This window comes from Falco naumanni, chromosome 9 (assembly GCF_017639655.2).
Source record: "Falco naumanni isolate bFalNau1 chromosome 9, bFalNau1.pat, whole genome shotgun sequence".
NCBI classification, from domain to species: Eukaryota; Metazoa; Chordata; class Aves; order Falconiformes; family Falconidae; genus Falco; species Falco naumanni.
The window spans coordinates 1,614,225-1,641,289 of NC_054062.1; the positions used below are offsets into that span (position 1 = coordinate 1,614,225).

At 52.5% G+C, this 27,065-nt stretch overlaps 1 protein-coding gene across 1 annotated transcript in view; it reads left to right on the plus strand.

Moving 5' to 3' along the window:
* The window catches only part of MEGF9 (multiple EGF like domains 9), a 76,152-nt gene that overhangs the window by 43,424 nt on the left and 5,663 nt on the right, over positions 1-27,065 (plus strand). Inside the window, exons 3-6 of the mRNA XM_040606590.1 lie at positions 8,945-9,146; positions 22,030-22,169; positions 25,729-25,872; positions 26,740-27,012. Of these exons, the coding sequence (XP_040462524.1) occupies positions 8,945-9,146; positions 22,030-22,169; positions 25,729-25,872; positions 26,740-27,012 (759 nt within the window). The remainder of the gene's footprint in view (positions 1-8,944; positions 9,147-22,029; positions 22,170-25,728; positions 25,873-26,739; positions 27,013-27,065) is intronic.

Sequence of the window (27,065 nt, forward strand, 5' to 3'; positions counted from 1 at the left end):
TCTTGATCTCTGAACGAAAGCATTTTGCTGACAAAACGATTAAATTTCCTGAGAGGTGCCGCAGAAAGTATGGCTGTAAGGAGGGTCTGAGCTGCCAGGGCTGCTGTGTGCTGTTGCAGAGGTTTTTGCCAAAGTTAGATTTCACCCTGTTTATCTCTAAAGCCCGAGCTGGGCTGGCTGTGTCACACGCTGGGTGGTAAAAAATATGGAGATTTTCAAACAGAAATGTGGAATATTTATACGGTTGCAGATGTTTGTGGAAATATTAGTGGGAAAATCTAACCAGCTAAAGCAAAATGCAAACAAAACTATTTTCAAATTAATTAAAAGGGCTTGGGTCCATTTTTTAACTGTTGAGATTTTAATCCTCAAGCATTTATTTGTTCTATTTGAAGTTACCGTAGCTTCTTGTATGATAAACATTTTAAGGTCAATTCTTCATTGAACACGGTCTGCTTAGTAAGAGACCCGGAGGGTTTGCCTGTGTATGGAAATTTATTGTGGTATCGGGGTAATTCTTTAGCTGCAGCTGTGTAACCCCTCCTGTGCAGCCCGCTGCATTATAACCTGGTTCTTAATAACTCCTGGACCACTCCTGCTTCTCCTGACATCTTCTGGCCTCAGCGATGGGAGCTCCTCAGGGGCTTTGCCTGGCTGTCAGCCCTGGTGATGCCATGAGCTGGGGATCTCCCAGTGCAGGAGGAAGATGAGGTTAATGAGAATCCATATCTCACTGTTGGGGTTTTTTTGCTTATGTTTACAGGGTTCGATCCGTCTCAAGACAGCTTTACACCTGCGAGTCTGACTTCTTTGATGCGTGTTTACTGGAGAATGAGCTGGTTCAAAGCTCACTGCGCAGGTTGCTCACTCATTTAGCTTCAAAAAGGAAGGGAAAGCAATGAACTCGGATTGCACGGAGGAGCTTTCAGGAACTTCTCAGAAACCAAATGCCTGTATGTTTGATTGCAGGTGCAGGGAAGGAATAAAAATAACTAATCCCAGGGAGTAAGCAGCCTTTGCATTTGTTTAAGAGAGTCCCGGCTGTGGGTTAGCTGAAGGAGCAGAGCAGTCGCGTTGCTCGTGGCTGGCAAACTGAAGTGGGGGGTGATGCTGCGTCTTTTTGAAAACGCAGAGGGGTGACACGGTCAGGGCTGAGCTGGAGTTTGGCCAAAACCCCAAGTCTGCCTGCTTCATGCAGATGAAGAGTGCTTGTGTGGCTGCTGGCGACCCCGAGAGCTGGGACCTTGGCTTTGTACTTCTTTCCAAGTGATGAGAGAGATTTAATCTGGTTTAATTTTCCTCAATAAATATGTTTAATCTTTTAATGGTATTACAAGTGATGTATAAGGATTGAGAAATCATTGTTTTTTCCCCCCTCTTGACCCATACAATCCTTTTATGGAACAACACAAGTGTGTAAAGCTCTTAACAGCATTAATGTGAACGATGCTGTTCTCTTCGCCGGCAGCATGCCTGACGCTGCGCTGCCCCAAGCTTGATGGAGTCCGTGAGTACCTTGGATCTGATGCACTCAGTAATAAAGCGAATGCAAAATAACAGAAGACACTTTTATATGTATATAATTTTGTTGGGGGTAGGCAGAGGTTCTCTTCCTATCACTCTGGTGTTGCATTGTAGCCTCAAGTGAGAGCGAAGCACAGGTCTGAGCCCCTTAATGCATCTTTGTGATGCGAGAGTCGAGTGTTATTTTATGCCAAGTGCCATCTAGATGGGAATGAATCCTAGGACTTGGCAGCACACCTCTGTTTAAGAAGTTACAGTGCATCAGCTCATCTCTGATCCTGTTCTCGCAGGAGCTCGTAGCCCGCAGCGGCGGCTCCTCGGCTCCCTGTGGGGGAGCTCAGCCAGCCTGTCCCCCCTCCTGCCACAAGCCGTGGGCTGAACCAGGGTAACAGCTCCCGCACGCACGGCGTCACCTCGCTTGCACCCCAGTGCCCCAGTGAGGAGTGATGGAGTCGAAAGCAAAAGCCAGTCTGGGCCAAGCGCAACCACACTGAGTCGGTGGCGTCAGAGACGTGGAAGGGACGGGCTGGAGCCGGCGGGGTTTCACAAGGGCTGGGAGAAATGGGACCTTCTCTTTCAGCAGACAGCAGCCTGCGGTGAGGCTCACAGGTGCTCTCATCCTGCATCCCCTGCTGGGACGGCGCCGTCCTGACCTTCGTCCCATCACTGGGGGAGGTTTAGAGCACCGGTGGATCGTACCGAGGGGTTGAAACCTCTCGTCGGGGGGGGTAAGAGAAAGAGCCTGTTGAGAGGCAAGGGGGAAGGAGCAGTGGTGCAGCACAGCTGTGCCTTTGCCTGTAATAAGAAAGAATTCCCAGTGGAAATAGCCATGTCTAACTCTTTAAGGGGGATTTGTGTGTTTGGGGGGAGGGCTGGAGCTGCAGCCATCCCTGAGCAGTGGAAACGAGGAAAGAGTAAGAATTGTCAGGCTGGGTCAGAGCAAAGCTTCACCTGCCCGAGGCTTCTTCCAAGAAGAAGATGCCAAGGCGACAGGGCACGGTCCTGACATTTTGCAGCCAGCGTTTTGGGGACTTTCCCATCAGGATGCTTCTTCAGCTCTGTTTAACAGCTACCAGCAAGCCTGTCCTCTGTGAGCTTATCCAGCCCTCCCCTGAAGCCATAGTAGGTATTTCTGGCTCCAGAGCATCCCCTGACAATGAGTTCCACAATTTAATTACAAGGGGAAAGGAAATGGCCTTGGATATAGATTTTTAAACCTGCTGCCTGATCCCTTCATTCCTGTGTTGTCAGAAATGGTGCCTGGAGAGGGATTGAGAAGGGGAAATGAGGGAGAAGGGAGAGGAGGTGGAGCTTGAATTTTTGGAATAAAGTATGGGAGTGGGAGGAAACTGCAGAATTAATACCAAAGTGGAGCCTTTCCAGGGAGGGGATGCTGTCGCAGGCAGTGAGTACACGAGCTTCACCCTCGCTGTGCAGATGGAGGGGATACTGAGTTGGTGCTGCTTTAACGTTTGGGAGGTCAGAGTGGTGTGAAGTGAGGTGACGTTGGTATAAACCCAGTGTAACCATGCTACAAGCATTTGCAATCAAGCGGTGAGTGCCTCCAGCCTTGGAGTGGCTGGGCTTGCGGTGGCTCACCCTGAGCCGTGGGTGATGGAGGGAGGAGGTGAGGACACCTGGCTTTGCCTCTACCAGCAAATGGCCGGCGATGCCCCAGCCTGGCATCATTGCTGCTGTTTTAAATCCAGCAGGATGGCTGTCGGGGCGCTGGGGAGGTGGGGTACCCGCGGCGCCGTGTGTTTGCACGGGTCACGCCAGGCTGTTGGCTTCAGCCCTGCAGCACCGCGCTGGGACCGCACCTCCGGCTGCCGGGGCAGCACGAGCACCCAGACACCCAGCAGTACCTCCAGGTTATGTGTGTATATATATTTATTTTCCTTCGTCACGTCCAGAGAATAGAAAATGGGTGCCTCCCTGGGGATGTTTTTGAAGCAGGACAATAAATAGCATCCCTGGACTTCACAGCTTGCTCTTTCCGCTGCATGTTCTTCTAACAAAACATGTGCATCTTGGATTTTCCGTATTGGGTGCCAGTGAGCAGCTGACATTGATCGGGATTTGCGCTGTTTCAGGATGTCCCCAGCAGATACAGTTTCATATAGACATCTTTGTGTGTTTCGTAGTGTTTTCTTCTTTTGCTGTTTGTAAATAGTTCACCCATTTTTAAATTATTCATTCATTAAGTGGCTTGGATGGGAGAAGGAATCGTGCTTAAGATACATGCAAAGATCTTAAAACACTGCAGGTCTGAAAGGATGTAAAATAATTTTTCCACCAGAACGAGCCCTATGTGAGCACTGGGAGGGAATGGGAGAGGAAGGGATGTGTTGTCACGCCAGCCCTGGCTCGGGCTGGGATGCCACTGAGGTTCGCAGGATCAGGCTCTGCATCGGGGTGGGATGTGGAGGATGAGACCCCTGCTGGGGGCAGGCTGGGGGGCTGGTGCTGAGCACTGTGGGGCTGGGGCTGGGGCTGGCAGCTGCGCTCCCGGGGCCCTTCAGGCCTGGCAGGCGCCTGGTTGTGTTGGTGCCGCTCGCAGCCACGGCAAGCACCCAGTGCAGTGACAAACAGAAATAACTGTCCTCCAGTTTGTTAGTAACCTCTGACTTTGGCATAATAATTAATCAATTCAGGGGTGCAGCTAATTGAAATTGCGTATTAAATCTGTCTCTCCCATACAGCAGCGTGTCCCTTGCTGTAGCAAACTGTAAACCTCTTCTTTTACCCCACCTGCCTCTGAACGTGAAAAGCGAAGTTTAAAGTGCTGCTTGTGAAGGGAGCGGGGTTTGGGTTGGGGTTTTTGTTGTTTTGTTGTTTTTTTTTTTTTTGCTTGAAGGAGTAACATGTGGCAGTGGTATGCGCTGACATAGTGCCTCTGTTCTGGGATCTCAAAACATTATCAGGCTGTTGATTAATTAAAGCCTGTCAACAGCTTCGCCAGCGAGGGTGGTGGTTGTTAGCAGTGATGCCCAAGCGCGCGGTGCTCTCTGGGGCAGGAGGGAGACCGCGATGGTTTAGAAATGGGAAAGTGAGGCAGAAACGGGCAGGGCTCGGGAGCCTTGGGGGGGGCGGACACCCTGCGGATGGGGAAGCTGAGGCAGAGTGAGGGCGAGCAACTATAGCAAGCTGGGGAGAGCTGTGAGCTGGAGCTCGGACCAGCGCCCCGTCCCCGAGAGGTCTGTGCGCTCGGCTGCCGGTGCTGTCCCAGCCTCAGCACGGTACCTCCAGCCGCGGCTGCACAGCCCAGCGCGGGGCGGCTCCGGGGTTCATCCACCCTGTTTGTTCCTTTGTGTTTGCAAAAGCTCTGGGTAAGGTGTTTTTGAAGGTTACCTTCAAAAGCAAAACATTTGCTTGAGAAAACTGAATAAAGGCTCCAAAAACCCAGGCTCTGGCCAGGAGCCAGGATAATGTTCCCTAATCTTCTTCTGTGGCGCTCATCATCTTTGCTGTGTTCCCAGAGCCTGAGAGAGACGTTCGTTATTGCTCTTCCTTTTCTGGATTATTCTCACCTTCTTGAACCCGGCTGCCATGGGGACAACAAAGTGCCTTTTAAATTAAGCCCGGGGTTTTCATAGTCTGGTACATCATCGTGTCAGACCTTGACGCTGCGCTAGGCAATGGATTTTAATGCTGCTGTCTGCTTCCCCTCTGCGCCCCCCCCGAGGGGCTTTAGGGCATTTCTGGGTCGCAGTAGCCAGGCGGGCGCACGAGCCCAGCTGGCCGCAATACGGGTGCTTTGGGGGTGGGTAGGGGGGACCACGTGCGATGCCGCTCCCTGCGGTGGGTCGCCGTCCCTCCCCACATATCTCCGGGGTGGTTTGGGGGAGGCAAGGCCAGCGAGGAAACCACTCTTTTGGGTGATTTCTTCTGTGCTTGCCCTGTTGTGCCTCATCGCACATTTGGGGGGCGATTTTGCAGCTTCCCGGCAGCTTCCGCAGCAGACGGGCTCGGCTCCGCGCCCCCCGGCAGCAGAACCAGCCTCCCCCGGCGCTGCCAAGGCAGCTGGAGCCGGCACTCCACCAGCCTGTGAACAAAAAGCTGCTTTTTGCCTGTGTTATTTTGGATTATTGCAGCATTTCTCGCTCTCCCAGGGAACCGGCGTATGCAGAGCTGGCAGCGTCTGCGTCGCTGCTGAGTTCAGCTGCTGAGGCTGAGTCGCCTCCGGGTTTTGACCCAACTTTGTGCAATTTTGATGGGCAAAGACCTGTGGGGGGAAAAAAAAAGGCATCGGGAAGTGTCTATGTGTGTGTTTTTGGAAAGCACACTTACGTCTTTCCAAAAGCATCTCGGTGCATGAAGAGCCCTGCTGTTGGAAGGAAAAGCCAGTTTGGTAGCTGGTGCCGTTGCCAAGATCAACCCAAAGTCAGCTGCTTCTTCCAGCGAGGCTGTTAGTGTTTGCATCCCTCAGATAAGGCAGCGGGGCCCAGCCGGATCCTGCCTTTGCCCCCGGCTGCTGCCTGGGGCGGGGGGGGGGGCTTCTGTAGTAGTGGTGACATTCCCAAGGGGCTGCACCGTGGTCTGGCAACGGGTGGACCCTTTTGATGGATGGTTGAGGTCCCTTGATAAAAAGAGCAAAAGAAATGTGAGGCTCTTGCCAATATACGCAGCTCCTCTTCTCTGACTTCTGGGTTTTCTTATTTTTGCCGTGGCTGGTTTTCTGGGCGGCTGATACGCTGTCAGCGCCCGTTCTCCCCCTTCCTGTCAGTATAATACACTTGGGGGCAGCCCCTCCTTTTTCCCCTAGTGCAAGCGTGGCCACAAAACCAAGTTCCTAAAGGGGCTACAGCACAGCCCTGTCTCACTAAGGGCCTTTCGGGCGCTCGCGGTGGACGAGGCTAGCTGTTTTTTACAGCAGCGTGCCCAGGTACCGGCTGTGCCCCCGTGTCCTTTTGGGCTCCGGCGGCTCCCAGCAAGCCACGTCCATTGGTGCTGGTTTGCATCGTGTACGGGCGGTCCCCATCGGCATGGAGGAACTCTTCCCATCGCATGCACGGTGCCAGGGTGGCAGCGTTTGGGTGGGAATTTGACTTGTAGCACCCGTCGCTTTCCAGCCAAAACAGCCGAGTGCTCAGCCGGTGCTGCGGGAGCATCGGCATGGCCTGGGCGTGCGGCCGGGGGCGGCTCTGCCTGCGATGCTCCTGCAGCGCCAAGGGGGTCTCCGTGCGGAGCAGCTCAGCGCCCCTGTGCTGGCCCTGCCCTCTCAGCACCCCGCATCGCCGTGAGAATTGCTACAACGCTGCTCCTCTTTTTCTAGTCAATTCTAGCAGGTCTAACGGCACCGCGTGTAACGGGCTTTGACAGGTGAATTTGTTTTGATGCATGTTTGACAAACTCCAGAGTGCTTTTGCTCACCAAGTTTTCGCAGCTCCCCTTGGCTGGGAGAAGCCCAAGTGCCCCAATAATGAGGTTCCGCTTGGATAATTGAGAGGGGAATTTAGTTCGTTGCATGAAGTGGCTGCTGAAGTGGATAATCGCAGATCTTGAGGTGTTTGTCCTATTTGCTAGTTTAGATTGAAGAAAATTTAGGTGTGATTTCATAGGTGTGTAGGTACAAAATGGCTTCTGTGGGGATGCTGTGCATGTGCTGGTAGAGTAACAAAGCTGCGTTTGTGTGTGGGAAGGAAACAGGTGAAAATTAAAAGCGCGGGGGGCTATGAGCAGCGCGGTGGTGCAGCCTGGAGAGGCCCCACGGCTTCTGCATCTCCCTTTTTGGGGAGAGGGGCACCCTTCCTCCCACTTGGCTGGGAGCATCCCTTGAGATGGCAACCTGTCGTTGTGGTTTTGTGTTCATTTAACGTGCTTGGCCAGCTGCTGGTTAAGCTGCCTTCCCATCCCGTGGCCCCCCCGGCGAGCGTGCCTGGGGCGAGGGCTGCTCCCCAGGAAGGGCCGACACTGCGGAGCCTTTACGGGGCCGCGGTGATGCAGGAGACCTTACGGTTTGTGTTTCCAAAGGTACTCTGAGGTCTTCAGCGTGGTCCGATTCCAGCAGGTTACTGATGTATTCATAAATAATTTGTTCCGTCCCTGGGTTTTAAGTGTGGTTCGATCCAGGCACCTGCCAGGGGCCTTTCCATGGGCTTGGGGCACAAGGGTGCAATAGGGATGTTAAATAATCTGAATACTCGTGCTGACGTGGAGCATTAGTCTTCTTGACATGGTTCGAGCTTTAAGTCAAGTTTTCTTGGGATGGGGGCCTGGCCTCTCCCCTCTCCATGAAGCGCGCTGAACACTGGCATTTCTTAGGGAATAACAAATACCAGTGGTTGCGTAAAGCCCCCGATGCTTTATGCACTATTTGTGCAAATAATCCTTGTTTATAATTCACTCTTGGCAGGAAAAGACTTTAAATTATTAAGGCACTAAATATTTTGCAATGAAGGAACGGAGATAAAGCTCTTGGCGAAACAAATTGCTGGGGAGAGGTTGTTCTCTTCAGTGTGTTTGGTGCTTTAAAGTATTACGAGAAATAATGTGCGGGGGGACTGGGAATTCATCATTTGATCAAAAGATTTGCTTCTCTTAAAAAAGCGGCTGCTGGGTGGATGCTTTCCATAACCCCTGTAAATAAGGAGTGTCCCCAAAGCGCATGTGGGGGTCCCCTGAGCCGCCCCTGCTGACTGTGGGGTGGCCTGTTGTGGCCGAGGTGGTGAAGGGCAGCAGCTGGGAGGTCTCCATCCTGCTCCCAGCTCCAACACCCTGGTTTTTAACACCGTTTCCCCATGCCCAGCGCTCCCCCGAGGGCGGATTTTCAGGGGAGCTTGGGTGGCTGCAGTGGGGACCCCTGCCCTGGGCCCAAGCACCCGGAGCTCCCCTGGCCCCCGGCTGGGTCACCTGGATCTGCTCTTTGGGGGTGGGAGATGCTGGTGCCAGTTCCTCGTGTCGTAGTGTGAACGTCAAGGTCATCCCACTGGTGAATCGGGGGTGTTCCACTGGGGTGAAGTGGAGGCTCTTCTAGTTAAGTGATTTTGGCCACCTGCTGCTGATTTTATCCTGGTATTACAACAGCCAGTACTTGTCGGCTCCTGGGGTCAGGTAACCAGACAGCCGTGAGCGTGCGCACGTGTGCGCGCGTGCGTATACATCCAGCCCTTCTATACAGCTACATATATACGTATTTAAGTAGTTATAATCTCCTAGCTCTTTTTGAGAGAGAGATTTGAAACACGAACCATGGGGGTTCGAACCACAGGGTGCTCCCAGCATTTATTTATTTATTTATTTATTTATTTTTAACATCTCAACGTTTTAAAGCGAATACCATCCTTACGGTGACGATGATTCCACCCTGGGGTGAGCTGGCGGGGGGCAGCCGTGGCGGCAGTGACGCTGGCCCTGCTGGGGCTCTGGCTGGGCGACGTGCCCCCCGCACAGCGGTTTCAGCTTCTCTTTCCCCTTGCAGGAGACCTGTGCAACTGCAGCGCCGTGGGGAGCGCCAGCGCGGCCGAATGCAACGGCACGACGGGGCAGTGCCCCTGCCTCGAAGGCTACGCGGGGCTGCGGTGCGAGAGCTGCGCCCATGGGTTCTACCCGGAGCCAAGGAGCCAGCGGTGCCATCCCTGCGGCTGCAGCCCCGCCGGCTCCAGCAGCGCCCAGTGTGACCAGTGAGTAAGGCACCGTTTGGCTGGGCCTGCCGGGGGGTGGGGGGGGGGGGGGGGCTGCGTGCGCGGCTTTGGGGTCTGGGGGTGTTTTGGGATTTGGGGTGTGGATCAAGCAAGGATGGATCTTGTCACCTGGTGCTAGTATTTAAAAAAAAAAAAAAAAAAACAAAAAAACAAAAAAACGCAGGAAGGAAGCTGGCCTTATAGAAATTCATGAAGCATATTCTTCCTCTCAAGACCTGGATTATAAAAATACCCGTAGCTGTGGCAAAAGCCCCGGCAGCCCGCAGGGGAGTTAACTCGCATTTCTGAGTTGTAGGAAGCAGAACCTCTCCCTCAATGGCTTGTGCATCCATCAGTCCCTATCAGGCGGGACTGCCTTCAGGCTCGAGCCAGGAAGGGGAGCGGAGGCTGGGGTGGAGCACAGGGCCTTCGGAGAGGTTTATTTTCCAAAGGGATATCCATTACACCAGTGGCAGGCGAAGCTCTGTGCTCTGCCGTTGCCGAGCATCTGAGGGAAGCAGCAGCCCAGCCGCGGTGTCGGCTCCTGCCTTGCCTGGCGTTTAACCCTGCCGCCTCCTCTCCTTTGCTGTGTTCAGAAAGTCGCCGTAGCTGATGCTTCGAGCTCTTGAATAATGAATGGGTTCCTCTTCATTTCACCTTACCCACCCTGGCATCTTGCCTTTGAAAAGCCAGCACGCAATTTATTTATTTTTTCCCCAGCCAGCGATCCATCAGTCGTTAAGAGATCTGTTGCTGAGCCGGGGGTCTCTGCAAAGAACAGCCCGAGCTGCAGCCTGGCCGTCTGGGTGCCCCGCTTGTGGGTCCCCTGCCCCTGCTCCTTGGGGGAGACCCCCAACAAATCACCCTGCAGTGACTTCCAGCCTTCCCAGGCTCCCATCACCTGCTGCCACAAGAAATCGGCAGCGAAGACGATCCCGGAGCCCCCAGCCCTCTCCAGGGCACTGCAAGGGACATGAGACCTGTGCACGGGTGCAATGGGCTTCTGCTGCACCCATTGCCTTGCGCTGGCATCAGCCTTGTTGTCTTTTAGGGTTTGGTCCTAAACCTAGGTTCAGCGTGTGCTGAACACCTGCACGTTCCTGCCAGGGCTGGGGCTGAGTCAGAATCGAAACGTTCTGCAGAGACTTGCTGTTTGTAATTATTTTATACATTTATTTTGTTTCCAAACACTGCTGACGTCCTTCCTTTTTGTTTCACTGCTGCATTTTCTGCTTGCATAAGCTCTGAAAAATCAAAACGTAAAAGTAATGCTCCAGTTGACTAGAGTGACCTTCTTACTAAAAAAGGTGATTCTTGGGGGTGGAAAGCGTAGTGTTTCACTTGGTTTTTTTAGTGGTTGTTTTAGATACGGCAAGATGTGCCTGGAAGCATAAAGCTTTGCCACAGATTAGAAAATTGGAATTTGCTCAGTTCTAATGTAAAGGCAAATTGGGCAGAAAGGCAGATGCTTGTATTTGAGGGCTGGGAGAGGAGGGAGGTACTGCTGGAGCAACTGGGTTAACTGGGAGGGAGCGTTCTCGCCCCGACTCTGAGTCACCAGGCAGCGGGCAAAGCATGGAGTGGGTGACGTCTCCCCATGTCTCACTGCATGGAGTGAGCCAAGTAATGCCCTTGGGAACCTCAGGTGAGATGCTCCGAGTCGGAAAGGAGGATGAGCTGGAATTCGAGCACGTACTGAGCCATCACACCCAACCCCAACACGTATGGGCCCAGAAATGGCAGTGCACCTCCCTGCCTTCTCCCCTTCAGCATCGTTTTACAGCCCCGAGGGGTGTGGGAGATGCGGATCCTCAGCCATTTAGAACAGGGCAAAATGTGGAGGAAGCCTTGGGGAGGAGGATGATGTTAACAGAGATCGCTCTGTGTGTCTGTTCCCTGCTCAGCGGGGCTTGCTGCAGATGGAGATCACCTCTGGGTGTTTAAAAAGAGGAAAATTAGGTCAGTTGTCTGTGTTGTAGGGCTGGGGGTGTCAGTATGGCTGCAAGATGGGCAGCCTCGTGCATAGCGATGTGGTTGGGAAAATGAAGCAGGATGCAAAATCCGGCTGGGCAAATGCACCCATCGTGTCTGTGGCGCTAAGGCAGGGCGGCCGCAGGCGGCAGCGGTGCGGGGCCGGGCACAACTGCTGCTGCCCCGGGGCTGGGATGGATGGGGGGAGGCATCTGGGATGGGGGTGCCAGCGTGCATCCCTGCAGTGGGGTCTGTCCTGGCGGGGGGGGGGGGATGGGGGAGGCATCTGGGATGGGGTGCCAGCGTGCATCCCTGCAGTGGGGTCTGTCCTGGCGGGGGGGGCAGCCTTTTCTGCATGGCCAGGAGATGTGTGTGTGAGCCCAAAATGAGATTTTTTTTTTTGCTCTTGTGCTGGAAGCGCTGGGTCCAGAGACAGAGGGTTGGTGTGTACCTGCAGCTGAGTCTCTGGAGGAGTGGTGCATGTCCCTCCATCCCTCTGGGCGATCCCTGTTTGGGACGAGGCACACAAACATTGCCCAACACCAGCAACCGGCTTCTGTTTTGTTGACGCTAAAAATACAGTACCTATTTATTTATTTATTTAAGCACCAGCCCAACTCTAACTTGCACAAGTTAATTCCGGTGCACTGGCTTAAGAAAAAAGGGACCGCTGTTGGGATCAGCCTCGGAGTAAAACAGGAGGTAATTTTGGACTCTGACCCTTTCTGCCAGAGGCTGGTTGGAGAGGCGGGCTGCCTGAGGCTGAGCGCTCGGGGCACACAAAACATGCCTGATAGGTTTCAATCAGCTTGCCCAGGCTTTTGTAAAACTGCCTTTTAAAGCACCACCGTATGATGATGATGATTATTATTTCTAGGCATGCTCTGTGTCCGGCCAGATGGCACACCCACGTACACTGTTTATTAAGTAGACCTCAAATGCAGACCATCAAATAAAAATAATAAAAAAAAAACAACCTTTCCCCAGGCAGGCAGTTGATTTTGGGAGTGAACATTGACCTGACATGCTGTCGCTATGAATGGGCTCCATGGCTGCTAATCAAAGCTCTGTTTTGGTGGTGTTTTAAATTTGATTATCTGGGGAGATCTACACAGATCCCCCTCTGGGATGGCAGATGATTTCAGTGCTTTGGTTTGGGTGATTTTTTTGTTAGATGAAAAGCTGTGTGTAGTTGAAGCCGGAGCTTGCTGTGGCGCTGGATGCGATCCTGGGCTGCTCGGAGAGGGCTGACACATCTTGGAGAGGGGGAGTGTGTTGTCCCTGTTGCGGTAACGCCTAGAAACCTCAGATAAAACCACATTTCACTGGGTTGGATGCTGTGTAGATACTTGCTAAAGATAGCTGCGGCCTGGAAGTGTTCATAGTCCATAGAGGAAGGGTGGAGAAGGAGCTGAAGTTTCAATGGCCATGGTCAAGGTCACAGAGTAGTGGAGGATGAGGCTGGTGACTCATGTGGGTGCCTAGGCTGAGCTGGAGGGACTGCGCTGCCACTGCAAAGCCCCAGGGACGGTGCCTGGCCCGGGAGGGTGCAGGTGGTGGCCCCAGCACATGGCCACGTGGCCCCAGCCAGGGGCTGCCCCCCACAAGCTGCATCTCTCACCATCTTTTGGGCACCTTGAGTTGAAAGCTGTGTTGTCTGTCTGTCGTCCGAGGAAGCAAGAACATCCCCATCTGGTGGGAGAGGCAAAGGTGAAGGTGATGCTGCTGGAGAAGGTCACCGCGTCCAGGCTGGCCAGCCCACACCTCCCAGGCTTGCACCCCTGCGCGTTTATTTTTCTTTTTTCTTTCTGTGAGCAGAGTTCTGTGCCTGGACTCTGATCTCCTGCTGCCGAAGGCTGGGCAAGGAGCCAAGCCAGTGAAGGCGGTGCAGGGGGGTGGTGGTCTCCAGCCCCATCAGCTGGGACAGCGGTGGGAGCGCTGGGGCTCCTCGCAGTGTTTCTGCAGTGCCTAGCACACTCCTGCCCTCCATGTCCTGCCCTGTGGCTTGGCCCAAAAAGCCACTCGTGTCCCTAGGTGACCCGTGGCACGGGGAGCCGGCACAGCAGCTGCTCCCCACGGCAGCCCTGGGATGTGCTGCGGCTCGGCGCGGGCAGGGGGTTGGGGTTGGCAAGCCTTTCCCTGCTGCGGGGCTGCAGTCGTGCACCGGCGTGAGGGGCTGTGCGGGCGCAGCTGTTTAAATGCAGGCGGAAATAATTTTCCTGTGCAAACCTGTCCTCTGGCTGAGTCATTTAAAGGAGCAGGACTGCAGTCGGGAAGAGGCCAGCCTGAGAGAGGCAGCGTGTGGTACCCTCCTGGCGAGCAGGAGGTTCCAGATGACTCTGCATTTTTATTTATGTATTTATTTTTACCTTGCTAGCAGCAGTGGCTGTCCGCACACTGCAAACACAGGTGACACCTGGCCAAGGGCAGCCCGGTGCGAGCCAGCGCCCCGGGGCCCGGCGGCTCGTCTGCTGTGCCCTGTGCCCAGTGTGGGGCGGGAGAGCTGGCGCTGCCCCCATGTACCTCTTGCGAGGCCCTTGTCCCAGGCTTTCCGAGCCCACCACGTGGGCCTTTGTGGCTTTTCTCCAAAGCGCGGCCCTGCAGCCGCAGGGACAGCTTGTTTAGCTCACCAGCAACTGTCCCCACGTGGGTGCTTTTGCACCCCGCGCTGTGGGATGCGAAGGTGCTGCGAGACACCGCTGCCCGGCTGAAGGGTTCAGCCCTCGATTCCCCCGTTCCCTGGGGGGTTTTGTGTTTTAAACGAACTCGCCCCGGTTCTCGGGAAGGCAGGGTGATGCACCCTTCGGCTTGTGCTGCACCGTTACCTGCTTCTGAACAAGAGCAGAGCTGCGGGTGCTGTGGCGTGTTTAAGGACTGCAGTATGGTTTAGCTAAACCGGGGTTAGCCATCTAAACCGGGCTAGGATTTTCCAGTTCCCTTAAAAAGCTCTAAACACACATAATACGCTATCATTGTCCCTAGTGAAAACAGATGCATGTTAAATTGGGGTCTGTGAATCGGTTATAGCTGCTCCCTCTGTCTGTGCCTCAGTTTCCCCACAGGCAGGAGTGCAATGGGAAGCAGCAGCTCTGACGCGCTGCTTGGGGGTGATGCTCGCTGTGGTTCGTGGCTGGTGCTGTAACACGCTGCCCAAGCGTGCAGCGCTCAGCTCCTTTGCAAACTGAGCAGCGTTCGCTCGCGGCGGGCTGGGGAGGCGGCTCTGCAGTGTGCAGTCCTGGCTGTGCACGGTTCATGCGGCAGGCTCAGCGTAAGGCATGTTAGAGAGACCTCCTGTCACTTGTTTCAGTTTTTTAAAAAAATAAAAAAAAAAATACAAAGCATGCATATAAATGCCAAAGTGTTAATTCAGAGATGTTTTGCCTCCTCGAAGGGTTCTCGTGCTTTATGTTCATATTAAAATGAACAAAAGCAGAGCGTCCCTGATTTACGCATGGCTGTCCCCCGGAGCAGGGGTGCTGCGAGGCTGAAAGGGGGGTGCTGTTAGCTGGGCGCCCTCCATCCCTGTGTGCCGCCTTTGTGGTGGGTTTCTCTTTGGAGAGACTGATCTATGTGACCCTTACTCATGTGGATTTGCAAGAGCATTGCTGGTGAGAGTAAGGTCAGCAGCACTGGACAGTGTTCTTTGTTAAGGTCTTTGAATGAGGGCTGGGGTTTCTGGAGGAGCGTGGGGAGCCGGGCAGGGGTTGCTGCACGCCACGTTCGCAGAGCTGGTGCGATGTGGCAAGGCGCAGAGACCGCGGAGGGAAAAGTGATAAGGAACGTCGGCCCTGATGGCAGTGGGAAGGAGCCGGGTGGTTCGCAGGCAAGGTGCACCTTGGGCATCACGCAGTGTGAAGCCATGTGGGGCAGAATTTGGGGGTTTTTTTTGGTTAAGTCAGAAAATGCAAAAGAGCTGATGAAATTCAAGGTTTTTGTGGAGCTTCACCAGCCTGCGCAGAAAGGGTGCTCGTGGCCATGGTCTGAGATGAGAGACCTCATGTTCCCAGGGTCTCTGCCTGTCCCAACCACAGGAGGTTATCTGGGGGAAGGCAGTGGAGTTCTCATTTTGCATAGAGAAAGATCTTCATTTTTTGTCTTTAGTGGTGTGTCATCACACTTCTGAAATGTCTTTTCTTTGCGTGGGAACTCTATTTCCATTCTACTGTGTTTTAGCAGTCCAGTAAACCACATTGGGCACCGCTCCTCTTTGGAGATAAGACCTTGGGAGCCCAACTCCTCAATGACTTATTTAAAAAAAACCAAAACCAAACAAAACCCAAACAGAACCACCCCACTTTTTCTCTGTTTTAGAAAGACTGCTCTCCCTTTCATAGATTTGCTGAGCACAAACGGTGGCTCATTATCTCCCAGTAATGCCTTGTCAGCATCCCTCTGCGGAGAAGAGATTTTTTTTTTTTTTTTTAGTGGAAATTGTTACATGTGGACACCATAAAAGCGGAAGAATACCCTGTTAGAGCATATTTTTCTGTGTGCTTTAATTATCTAAGTCTCTCTCCTAGTACAGACTTCTATCCTTCATATCCAGTCGGTTCTCCTCTCTTCCCCCACAAGCAGGTAGAAACTGCACCTGCACCTGTTTTTATTCGGTTGCAGACAGGGATGGGGAGTGAGTGACTGGACACAGCGGCAGGGAAAGGTGGATGGTTATCATCTCCCCTACAGTAATTGTGGCTTCTCAGAAATCCTGTCATTTTGTTGATTTTCCAGCAGGCTTTGCTGTTCCAGTGAAGTCTGTTGCTGCTCTGGTAAACATTGACTGCCCTCAAAACCAATACTGGCTCAACTTTTTAAGCTCTTGTGGCTAAATTCTGGTTTGGGGGAGGTGGTGCCCAGCCTGGCTTCAGGCAGTGCTTGCTGCCCGTGCCTTTTTCTGCTGCTGAAGGGAGGCATCAGTAGAGATGTGGGGGATGGAGGGACGATGTTGGCCAAAGCTGATGTGTCCAACGGGGACCAGCCCTGTCTCCCTGCATTCCCCACGGATGCATCCTACGCTGTGTTAAGGTTGCCTGTCCCGTCCCCATATTGCCGTGATCTCCAGGGGATGCTCTGGGAAGCTGGGCCACACTATTTGGGGTTCAGACTGTGTAGTTAGTTAGGCTTTTGCTGCTTCTCCTCATGCCAAACCATAGAGGACTCCATCCAACCTTCCAAGGCCATGGTGGGCTTCCCATTGCTTCCTCCCTCCCTGGGCACCAGGGTCCTGGGGGGTGGTGCTGGAGGGCACCCCGAGGAGACAGCACAGCCCCGGACTGGAGATCCCCGGCTTTCCCAGCAGCAGGGGGCATCCTTGGTGGGGGAGACGGGGCTGCGGAGGCGGCAGTGACCAGACAAGGTGGCCCTTTGACATTTACAGAATGGCCTTTCAGAGCTGTGAAGTGTCCCCGCTCCGTCAAGGGCTGCCATATAAACAGATGCCGTCCCCCAGCACAAAGCGAGGAATGCGGCGCACAATGGCCCAATGTTTGCCGCAATAAAGCCCCGCTTCTTCTGCCCTCCACAAAGGCAGCTCTGAGCAGGGCGGCAGGCGCGGGGCTCGGCCGCGGTCGCACTAACCCTTCCACCATTCCCGAAAAGTGTTTTGGCTGCCGGTGGCTTTGGTTTGAGCCGAGGGAGCGGGGAGGTGAGACCCAACGTGAAGCTTCTGGCTGCTCTCTGCTTCCCCACGTGCTGGTATTCAAAGGAACTGACCTAAAGGAAAATCAACACGTGGGTTACGAGGGGTCTCGGTTTGCTTGGGGTGGCTGTTAACAGCGCTGGTTTTCCATGGAAGTGTCTTGGAGGGTTTAGCTTTCAAATGTTAGCTTTTCTACGTTGCCCAGAGAAATGTGAGAGAGATTTCTCTCCTGGCTGCTGTCAGACATCACAGAAAATCAGCACAAAACGAGCCAGGCTCACTGCAGAAACGCACCATTTTTAGCAGTATCTCTTCTGAATCTTCCTAATCTTGCGCAGCATCCTTTTGTCTTATTCCATCAAAGTGTGATAAAGCCTTTTCATGAGGGTTGTTTTACAGATGCTTGTAGTTCAGCAGTGTGGTTTTCCTCATTCATAGGGAGCACTGCCGCTGCTGTTAATGGCACACGCTGCCGGCGTGCCACCGGGCGCTGTGGGGTGAGGGATGGGCATATCTGCAACCAGAAGTTCGCAAGGCAGCGCCTGGGAGGGACGGGGCAGCAGGCGATGCTGGAGGTGCCACCAGCTCGGGGTGGGGGCTGCCTGTAGCCCTTGTGTTCCTCTTTCTCAGGGCAGCCTGGCCCCTCACCGGCTCTTCTGGGGATGGTGCTGGCAGGTGATGTGGCCCTGGGAGATGCTGTGGTGCGGGGGGTGCATATACATGTGCTCTGTGCTTCACGATGAAAACGGTAAATCTATTTGGCAAACCTCTCCAAAGCCAGCCACTCCAGAGTGTGTGTGTGGGGGGTTTGCATGGCTCATCCACATGGTATGCCTGGGTTTGAGACCCATGGGTGCTCCTGCCTTCTCTGACTGCCCCAAAATTTTACCAGGCTCATGTATTTTAGAAAATCCAGGCACAGAAGCTTGGTGCTGTACTGTTTTGGCTGGCTCTGACATGGTCAGGCCGTCCCTGGGCTCTCAACAGCAGCTGGGCATCCAGGTTTTTCTGGCATCTGGGAAAACATTCAAAACTAATTTCTCCCTTCCCTCCTCCTTGGGGAAAAAAAAAAAAAAAAGAAAAAAAAAAAAGAAAATAAACGATTAGAGCTTGCTAAGGGTTTTCTGTTACACCATTAAACCATGCACAGCATGTCTCCGATCAGCCCTTGAGGCTATGGTCCTCGTCTTCCCATCCATCTTGTGTCTGTCACGTCCCTGCTAACTTCAGGATGTTTCTGTGGAGGAGGAGTGGAGACCCATTACAGACACAACTGCACATTGCGATCTGCCTCAGATCACAGATATTGTAATGCTTTTTTTTTTTTTCCTTCCCTTGTGGTGAGGCCGTGAGTTCCTGTGCTGCGTGTGCAAGGTTGGGGCATTGCCCAGGCTCCCTGGCGGAGCCCGTCCCGTCACCGCGTCCTTCCCCCGCCATCAGACCTGGCCGAAAATCATCTGCAGGATGCCCTGCGGCTTCAGGCCAGGCAGGAGACAGGATTTTGGAGGTGTTACATGTTCTCGACGCTCAGCTTCTAGGATACTTCCAAGCGGAGTCAAAGCTATCTGCAGTCACCCTCTTTAACAGGAGCCAGAGCAATACATGGAGCTGGGGGGGTCACTGTGGTCTCCCCTGAACTTCTGTAGCTGTGGAGCTGTGGTCCTGTAACACCCCACCGTGGGGAACGTTTTGTTGCCACTAGTGGCCTGGGTTACTTGGCGAGTGATGGGATCTCCTGTGTCCTGTGGCTGTTTGCCCTTGAGTGGAGTGGCAGGGGGCTTGGTGGGGGCAGAAATTAAATCAGACTGGATTTTGAGGACATATTTTGGGGTGTAGGCTGTTCCCTCTGCCCAGTATTTTGCTTTTACTTACCACCCCCTCCCCAGTGCCTGCTGGCACACTGCTTCCCTGGGTGGCCGCATCCTGCCAGTGGGTGCTGTGCTGCCCCAGGCTGCCACCCCGCAGGCACCAAGACAGCAGCTTCCAAGGCACAACATGAAGCCCCAGGGCTGAGGGCGATGAGATGCACGAGCTCCTGCCTTGGGGGGTCCCAAACCTGGCGTGTAGCCCTCACCCCCACAGGGTCCGATTGCCTGGGGTTGGATCCGAGCCTTGCACGTGGTCTGCCCCTGTCCTGGCTGGCTGGCCATCACTGCCTGCTCCTTCTGCCAGGATCTCTTGTGCTGGTGATGTTTTTAATCATTAGGAAATGTATATAAAGTTGATGGATGATGTGATGGTGATATATATTACCTACATGGTCTTTAAAGTAAGTATATTAATGAAAACTTAGTAGAAACCAAGGCTAGCAGGAGACTTTTGTTACTGGAACTCTCTTTTTATCCCAACACATCCTTCCATTGATTCTTTTGAGGGCTAAAAATTGGCTGGCTGCAGTGGAGTTAATAATCATCTGAAATGGAGTTGAGCAATTGATGTTGCTGCATCAAAATGTTTCCCTCTTCCCTTCCCCCTCCTTCCCCCCCACTTCCCCCCCAAAAGAAATTCCTGGCTGATACTCAAAATCCAGTTCAGTTCTCACCGTGCAAGTATTAAACTGTGGGTCTTTTCTTTCAAGTTTCTGGATTCTTATGGGCACAATCGGTCTGTTAACAGGAGGTTGGGGGTTTGGGTTTTTTTTTTGTGGGTTTAATGCATTTATATCATTGACCTTTGCTTTAAAAAGTGTCTGACAGTCTTTACTGGACTGGATCTATAAAAAGGAGTGTTGTAAGGGGGCTTTATTGTATGGAAGCAATGACCACAGGCAAAGCTTTATATTTGCTGAGTGATTTAATTCTTGCACATGCAGAACTTGGCTCGGTGCCATGTGTAACATGTTGAGAAAAGGTCTCCTTGAGAGGCATTAAAACCAAACTTTCCAAAACCATCTTTTTTTTTTTTTTTTTTTTTAAATAGCTTGCTTTCCTGTTATTTTTAAGCTAACGAGTAAAACCAAGGGACGCTGCCCCAAAATGCTGCATTGAGCTCTAGCAGAGTCGTTGGGGAAATAAGCCTCCTTTCAAGAACTGGAGTGGGAGTCTGGGTGGAAGGGTGCCAGCCGGGGGAAGAGGCGGCTGTCACTGAGATAAAGGCTTGATCGAGGGACAAGAGAGAGTAAAAGGGAGCGCCCTGGGCTCCAGGAGGAAGCCTGGGAGGCTGAGGATTATACAGCTCTAGTGCTGGGTCCCGTGAAGCCCTACTCATAGCACACATCCCCAGAAGATGAGTTTTCAGGCTAAATATTGGATCCCCCCACAAATTAATTGCTTCTCCCTGCTTGGCTCTGCCAGTCCCCTGCTCGCTTACAAGAATATCTGTCTAGTAGTGGTCAGAAGCAAATAAAAACAAACTGGTTTTTGTTTGCTTTTATTTTAAACACTGTGACAACATTTGGATTAATGTGAGGTCTTGCAAAAAGCTCTTTAAAAGTCAAACATACCGAGCTGCTTAACAGCATCCCTTTGAATTCTGCATCTGCCTGCTGCAATTCCAGATAATGGTCTGGAGAGCAAGGAAACATCTTATTTCTTTTTCCTTCTTGTAATCAGTCCATTAAATATGCCTAAAGTTTCATTTTCTGGAACTACTTAATTGTGCAGCCACTTGGGCAGAGTTCCGTATTTTGGTGTGCCTTTGAGTATTTCCTCTTCCTTTGGCAAACAGACGAACAACAGAAATACTAAATTATGTTAATTTCTAACAGAAGCAATGTCTTCCCCCAAACATTGCAATCTACTGCATTTTAATTAAAAACAACACATCAACGGTGCATCAAGCCATTTGGAGCCTCAGCTTCTATTAGTTTTAATCAGCAGATTTTTCTAGGGGCTTTTAGGAGCAAATTGTGCATTTCTCACTCTTCCCCAGGAGGAGCGAGGGAGAACAATAGGTTATCTTTGTGCAGGCACACCAAACCCTGAAATGGTGAATTTAAAAAGTGTATGAGTAGGGTGGGGGCTATCCAAGGGAGAGCCAAGAGGAGGGCGCATCCAGCGGTGTGCTGGGTGTGCTCCGTGGATGGCACCGGCTTTGTCCGCTGCAGCTGCAAATAAACCCCTCTCCTGGAGGGGACCGAATGACGTTTATTTGGCTTGCTGTCCTGGCCTCCCCGTGCAGCACGCAGGGCTGAGGTTTCCTGCAGGTCACCCCAGGGCTGTTGGAGATGCGGAGGGGCACTTCTGTGCTCCCCATCCTCGGCTGGGGCGGTTGTGGTTCCCAGGTGTGCGGGCGGGATGAGCCATAGCCGGCAGTCACCGTGTCGGCGGGGTGATGGGAAAGAACATTTCATCCATTCCTGTGATGTCTCTGAGAGCTGAGCCTCAATGCTGCTAGTATATAAAGTCACTTATGAAAGCAATAGGTTTGAAGCCTCCACGTGGAGAGACTGGCATGCAGAGCCAGAGGAATGAGGGTAACCTTTGCTTTTTATAGCCTCTTGGTATTTGCTCATGCCAGCTCCCAGCAATGCCCTCTGTTTTAACTGTGCAGAGCTCCACCCTCCGTGCAGCCAGAGAGGGTGCCCGGGTAAACAGGCTCCTGCCTGGGATTCGCTCTAGTGGGAACCGCCGGGAAGGGAAAACCCTCGCTTGTCTTGCCCTGGAGAAGTCGACTGGGGAGAGGAGCTTGTCCGGTGGCCCTGAGAATGCTGTGTGGAAGGGATAAATAGGACCGTGGAGGAGAAGCTGAGGGAGGGCAGGAGGCTGATGCCTGCCTGGGCTGAAACCCCAGCGGGACACCTGAGCTGCTGCACTGGCTCTCAGGGGAGCTGGGAAAGCAGGTGGTGAGCAGGGAATTGTCCGCTCGCCCCAAAATCCAGGAGGTGCCGCTTGGCACCAATGCAGAGGGGAGATGATTATCCACGTGGGTGCTCTTTTGTCGTTCAGGTGTGGTGATCACGGGTGTCCCAGTGTCCTGCAAGACCCAGGGCCAGTGCAGGTGCTTGATGAAGCTTGGGCCGGAGCGGGGCTGTTGGAGCATCCGCTGGGGGCTGACGCATGGGCATGGCTTTGGGCCAAGGCTTTCCAGAATGAGCGATGAATTCTAGTGCCCAGCTGGAAATTGCTGTCAGGGCAACTGGTTTTGCAGAGATTCAGCCTTCCCAGAACTCCCCATCACTTCTTGGAAATTGTTGCCCATGGGTTTCATGTCCTGGTTCCAGCAGGCATTCCTGCACAGAGTTCCCCACTCTGGAAAGGGAGCCGAAAACACTGACCACAGGTTTGTCCTTTGGATGCCTCCCAGCACATCCACATTTCACTGTTTCTGTCTGTGCAGCTTTGGGAAATGCCAGTGTAAAGTCGGTGTCACGGACCTGAAGTGTGACCGGTGCAGCGATGGATACTACCGGTTTAACGAAACCACCTGCGAGCCATGCCAGTGCAACAACCACTCCAAAACCTGTGACAGCTTAACAGGTAACTATCCTCTTGCGACCGTGGTGGATGCAGACTTCACCTGTCTCCTCTGTCTCTGGATTTTGCCATTTTCGGTCAGCAGACCTCTGCTCCCATCCTCTTCATCTGCATCTTTATGCCTTGAGTACCCAGGATCTTGACCTTAAAATGCAGGGCGAGGTTGGAGCTAGTCCTCTTCTCCAGGAAGGCCATCAAGGCTGCGTTATGTACCTCATGCTGCAGTGCAGAGCCTTCATTCTGCAGCCTCTATCAGAAATCAGTGCTCTATTGTTCTCTGCACTAGCACAAATACACAACATGGGCTTTTAAGGAGCTTTTCTTTAACTGCTGTTTACCTGGAAACATATAGTACTGGCACTGACGTAAGGTGAACTGTTATGGTGACAGATAACACGATTAGTGCTGGAAAAAACTGTCACCGCCTAATTAATATTGCCCACTTTTTATAAATTTACCTTGTTCGTTTTCCTTGATCGTTTCTTTGACTGTCTCTCACTCATACAGATGTTGATGGAGTGCAAATGTTGAGACACCTGTGTTTGAATAGCTTATGGGAGGGCAGTGGGGAATGTAATTGCTTTCCCATCTCCACCAAAAGGAGGGATCCCGGAGGAGCTATGTTCTGTGACTGCCTGCGCAATCCCCACTTTAGCAACAAAACTCACACTTCAAATCCCAAATTCTCATCAAAACTTCCAAGCTGAGATGCAGTTCTGTAATATTTATCCAGGAGCTTAGAAAGGAGTAATAATTTAAAAAATGTTGCAGCATTTTTGCATAGCTGTCAGGGAGGCAGAGCTCATCCACTAAGGTATTTCTGGGCAATTTCTGCACCATTGTCCGTTTCCTCATGGCCTGTGTGTTTGCAGGGGAGGAACGGGCAGGCGCAGTGCTGGCGGTGCCCAGCTGATGCCCTGCTCCTGCTTGGCATCGGGGGGAGCGGCAGGTGCCAGGCCTGCACTCCCTGGGGGTGAATTACTGCAATCGTTCCTATACTGGGCTTCATGTGCTTATGTCCTACCAATATTGAAGCATGTAAGATTGTACCTAAAGCTGTGTGCACATCAGCTGTGTTACTGATTTGGAGCTGGGTGTGTGGGTTTTGTGAGGGAGTGAGATAATCTGCTCTCCCTTTTTCTCCCTCAATGTTCCCCCTACTCTTGATTTAAAAAAACAAAACAAAACAAAACAAACCCCAGCACAGATCTTGCCTCCAGGACGGGGCTGTGCAGGCATTCCTTCTGCTGAGGCTGTCCAGCTCTGACCACAGCATTGCAAAGAAAACCCCTCTTTTTCGTTAATGACCTATTGTTGATTTGACAAAAATCCATTTTTAAAATTTTCCTCCATCTGCTTTATTTGCTGCTGGGGGTGGAGGAACCCAACAAAACCAGAACAGAGAGCAGTCGATTAAAAATTAGATCTGACGTCTAATAAGGAACACAGCACACTCAGCCTGCTCTAGAGACTGCACTTTGCGTGACCTCCCCAGCTTTACATCAACTGTGTGTAGTCTTTGTCAAATTTTCGAGGTCTCTTTCGCATGAATTCTGTACTTGGGGCTCCCTCTGCCGGCTCCGCAGCCAGCTCCGCAAGCCTCGCTGGGTTTGCTCTGGCCAGGAGGAAGATTTAAAATTACTGGGCTGGAAATTGGGCAGCCAGAGCTCCCCAGGCGCCAGCGCTTCCTTCGACACGAGCCTTGTGCCCCGTGTTGTGTCTGTGCAATGAGTTTGGTTGCTTCTTCCCAGCTGGGGTGCTGGGTGGTCTAATCCTTCCTGAGGGCATTATCAGGATGGGAAGTGCTATTAATTATTAAGGCTTTCCACAGTGATACCTGATTGCAAGCCCATGCATGCTTTGCACGGCTGAGCAACTTGCTGACTCATCGGAAACACAGCCATTTTGCAGGGTCGGTGTCGATAAATGTGAGTAATTTCAGCCGGTGGGAAAGACATTGGTCCTGCAATGACCGAGCCTGTACAGAAAACGCAGGTGTGATCCCAGATTTATGCCCCCATTAATGCCTGCAGAGCACAGTTCAAGGCACCCTTGCTGCTGATCAGGCAAATTAACCTTCCACGAGCTGGTCAGTCCCAGACAGACAGTTCTTTTTAGTGCTGAAGCAGCTGATTGAGGTTTGCAACTGGAGAAGCCAAGCCCAGCAGATCATTTTCTGCTTTAACCCTGACATCTCTCCCACAAAAGCCACTGGCTCGTGTCTGACAAGCTGTTGGGTGAAGAGCAAACAGTGTGTGGGAGCTGACGCCGAGCAAGTGTCCTTAGTCACCGGGGTGCCGCCAGCCCCAACTGCGCGGGTGAACCAACCGCTTCCCAACAGTGGGAGCTGCCAGGGTTTGCTTCCTGCCCTTGGCACGAGGGTCAGCTGCAAGGACACGCCAGGCTGGCTCGGGGATGCTTGGCTGCGGAGTCACCGCTGTGGAGAGAAGAGTAGGAGCCGTGCAGCGTGCGGGGCTTGCAAGAGAGCCAAACTCTTCCCATGTTAATAAGAAAATCTGCTGTGTTTTTTTTAACAGTCAGCATTAACCTAATTCAGGATTTTTTTCTGTAGTTAATGTTGGTATGAGATTTTTAACGTAGCCCTGCAGCACTGCTAGATTAGCTCAGTGAATCTCCTGTCTGTGCTTATATGTGCAGTGAATAAACTGCTCTGTGCCGCCCTGGTTTGTGAGGTGGTGGTGGTTGCCTTTTCAGAGTCTTGTACACGGGATTTAATCATATCAGCTTCCCTCAGGTCACTGCTGCCTCGATGAGGAGCCTGCTGAATTAGAGGATGTTCCTGTTGATGAATGGGCTTTTGATGGAGGCTGTGTTTTTATAGCTAGGGAGATTTTTCTTTCTCCGGTCACAATAGTATCAAAATGCAATTTAGAGGGCCATTAGGACACAGCCTTTGCTAAGGCACAGCACGTCGATTTTCTGATTCAGGGGCTTGCCCAGGAAGGGGAGGTGGCTCCTGCAAACCCCCAGTTCTCCTCTGGTTCCCTGGGAAGGTCAGTAATTGCTGCTGCCGGGTGCCTGTGACGGGATAGAGAAGCTGAGCTATCCTGGGGGGCTGAAGTCATCTGCCCCCAGAGCAGGACGGTGGCACTACCTTCCCCTGACTGCCAGCGCTCGGTGTGGGTAGAGGCTGCACATAGAGAAGGGCGAAGGCATAAACTGGGGGGACCCCTTGTGGGAGTGGGGGATTTGAAGCATCAAGATTCCATCTCTGCAGCACAAATGCAAACTGAAACTCCTTTCCTTTGGGACCATTTAATATTGATGGCATGTGCTTACCTGCACTGACCTTTTAGAGCGAGGAGCTGCAGGCCTCTCTGCTGGGGCCACCTACTTCTTCACGTTATGTGTATATGTGTGTGGAGGGGGGGAACGACCATCAGCAGGTTATGAGAGGCCAGGATCATGTTTTGGCCAGAGGGCATCCAGAATCACCTGTGAGCTCTGATAATTGAGAGCGCTCCATGTGGATTCTTGCTCCAAATATTCTGCTCCAGTTCCTGCCACGGAATGGTTGCTTGTGCTCCTGTCCCTTCCCCAGGCACCTGCTTGCATTGCCAGGAAAACACCGAGGGAAACCACTGCGAGCTCTGCAAGGAGGGCTTCTACAGAAGCGCCCACCCTGCCCACACCTGCCATCGCTGCCCATGCTCCACCGTGGCATCGACTGGCACCTGCCGAATACGTAAGGCTTTTGTTTTGGTCTAATTCCTCAGATAATGAATGCAGCTCTTTTCAATTAAATTGCCGCTCGGAGCGCATCAGCCTAGCGAGGCATTTTATAGCCCGTGAATCTCATGTTTGTGAGAACTGGGGCACCTTGCTGGAAGCGGCACCTGCCACGCTGCACCCTTGGTGCTTGTGTTGCCTCTTGTGAGAGCAGCTGTGCAGTGGAGGGCATCAGAAGTGTGTGGCTACAGGCTGCAGCATGCTCTGAAGCACCTGCAACGTGTCTCAGAGAGAAACTGCTGAGCTTGTGGCAGGCAGGAGAGGTACAGGAGACGCCCACCAGTGCCACGTCCATACCTCTGTGAGCCCTCTTCTGAACATCTCCACGGGACTCCAAGCAGAGATTCCCCAATCTTCCTGTTCTATTTTCATGTAACCGAGAGAAGTCATAGTTGTAATAGACATATATAAGACTTTTTTTGATATTTCCTTAATCAGTTTTGCAATCAAGCCACCTCTGGCTTTATGTAGGCCAGAAAGTTCCTGTGGGTTGCAGGCATCCCTGATACAGTTCCAGCTGTTTTCTGAAATCGGCTGTTTGAGTCGGAAATGTTCAGTTTGCTTGGCAACTGCTGAGTGTGCTCTGTGATGCTGGTACGACGCATCAGAAATGCCCAAACCATTTTTTTCTCCAAGGAACAGTGAAGCTGCTGGAGCTCAAAAGTGGTATTTTCAGTGTAAAAATTGAGATTTGTTAATGCTCAGTGTCTGCTGGGTTTTGTCATAATGACTCGTGGTCAGGTCCCACAGAACAAATCCCACAGCGGGTGTTTCTCTGCAGGGGGCTGTGGCACATACCTGGTTTGCTTTCTGTATTCTTTAGAGCCTGGTGAATCTGCCCCAAGGTGTGACAAATGCAAAACTGGGTACATTGGCCTGAACTGCAACCAGTGCGACAACGGCTACTACAATTCTGACAGCATCTGCGTAAGGTGTAAATGCAACGGGAATGTGGACCCAGCGCGGTCCCCCCGCGTGTGCAAGCCCGACAGCGGGGAGTGCATCGACTGCCTGTACCACACTGCTGGGTTTCACTGCGAGGAGTGTGAGGACGGCTACGTCCGAGACCCCGAGGGGACCAACTGCACCAAGAAAGGTAAAACAAACTCTCCTCAAATCAGTGTCAAAGCTGTGCGGCTCGGGTGGGCA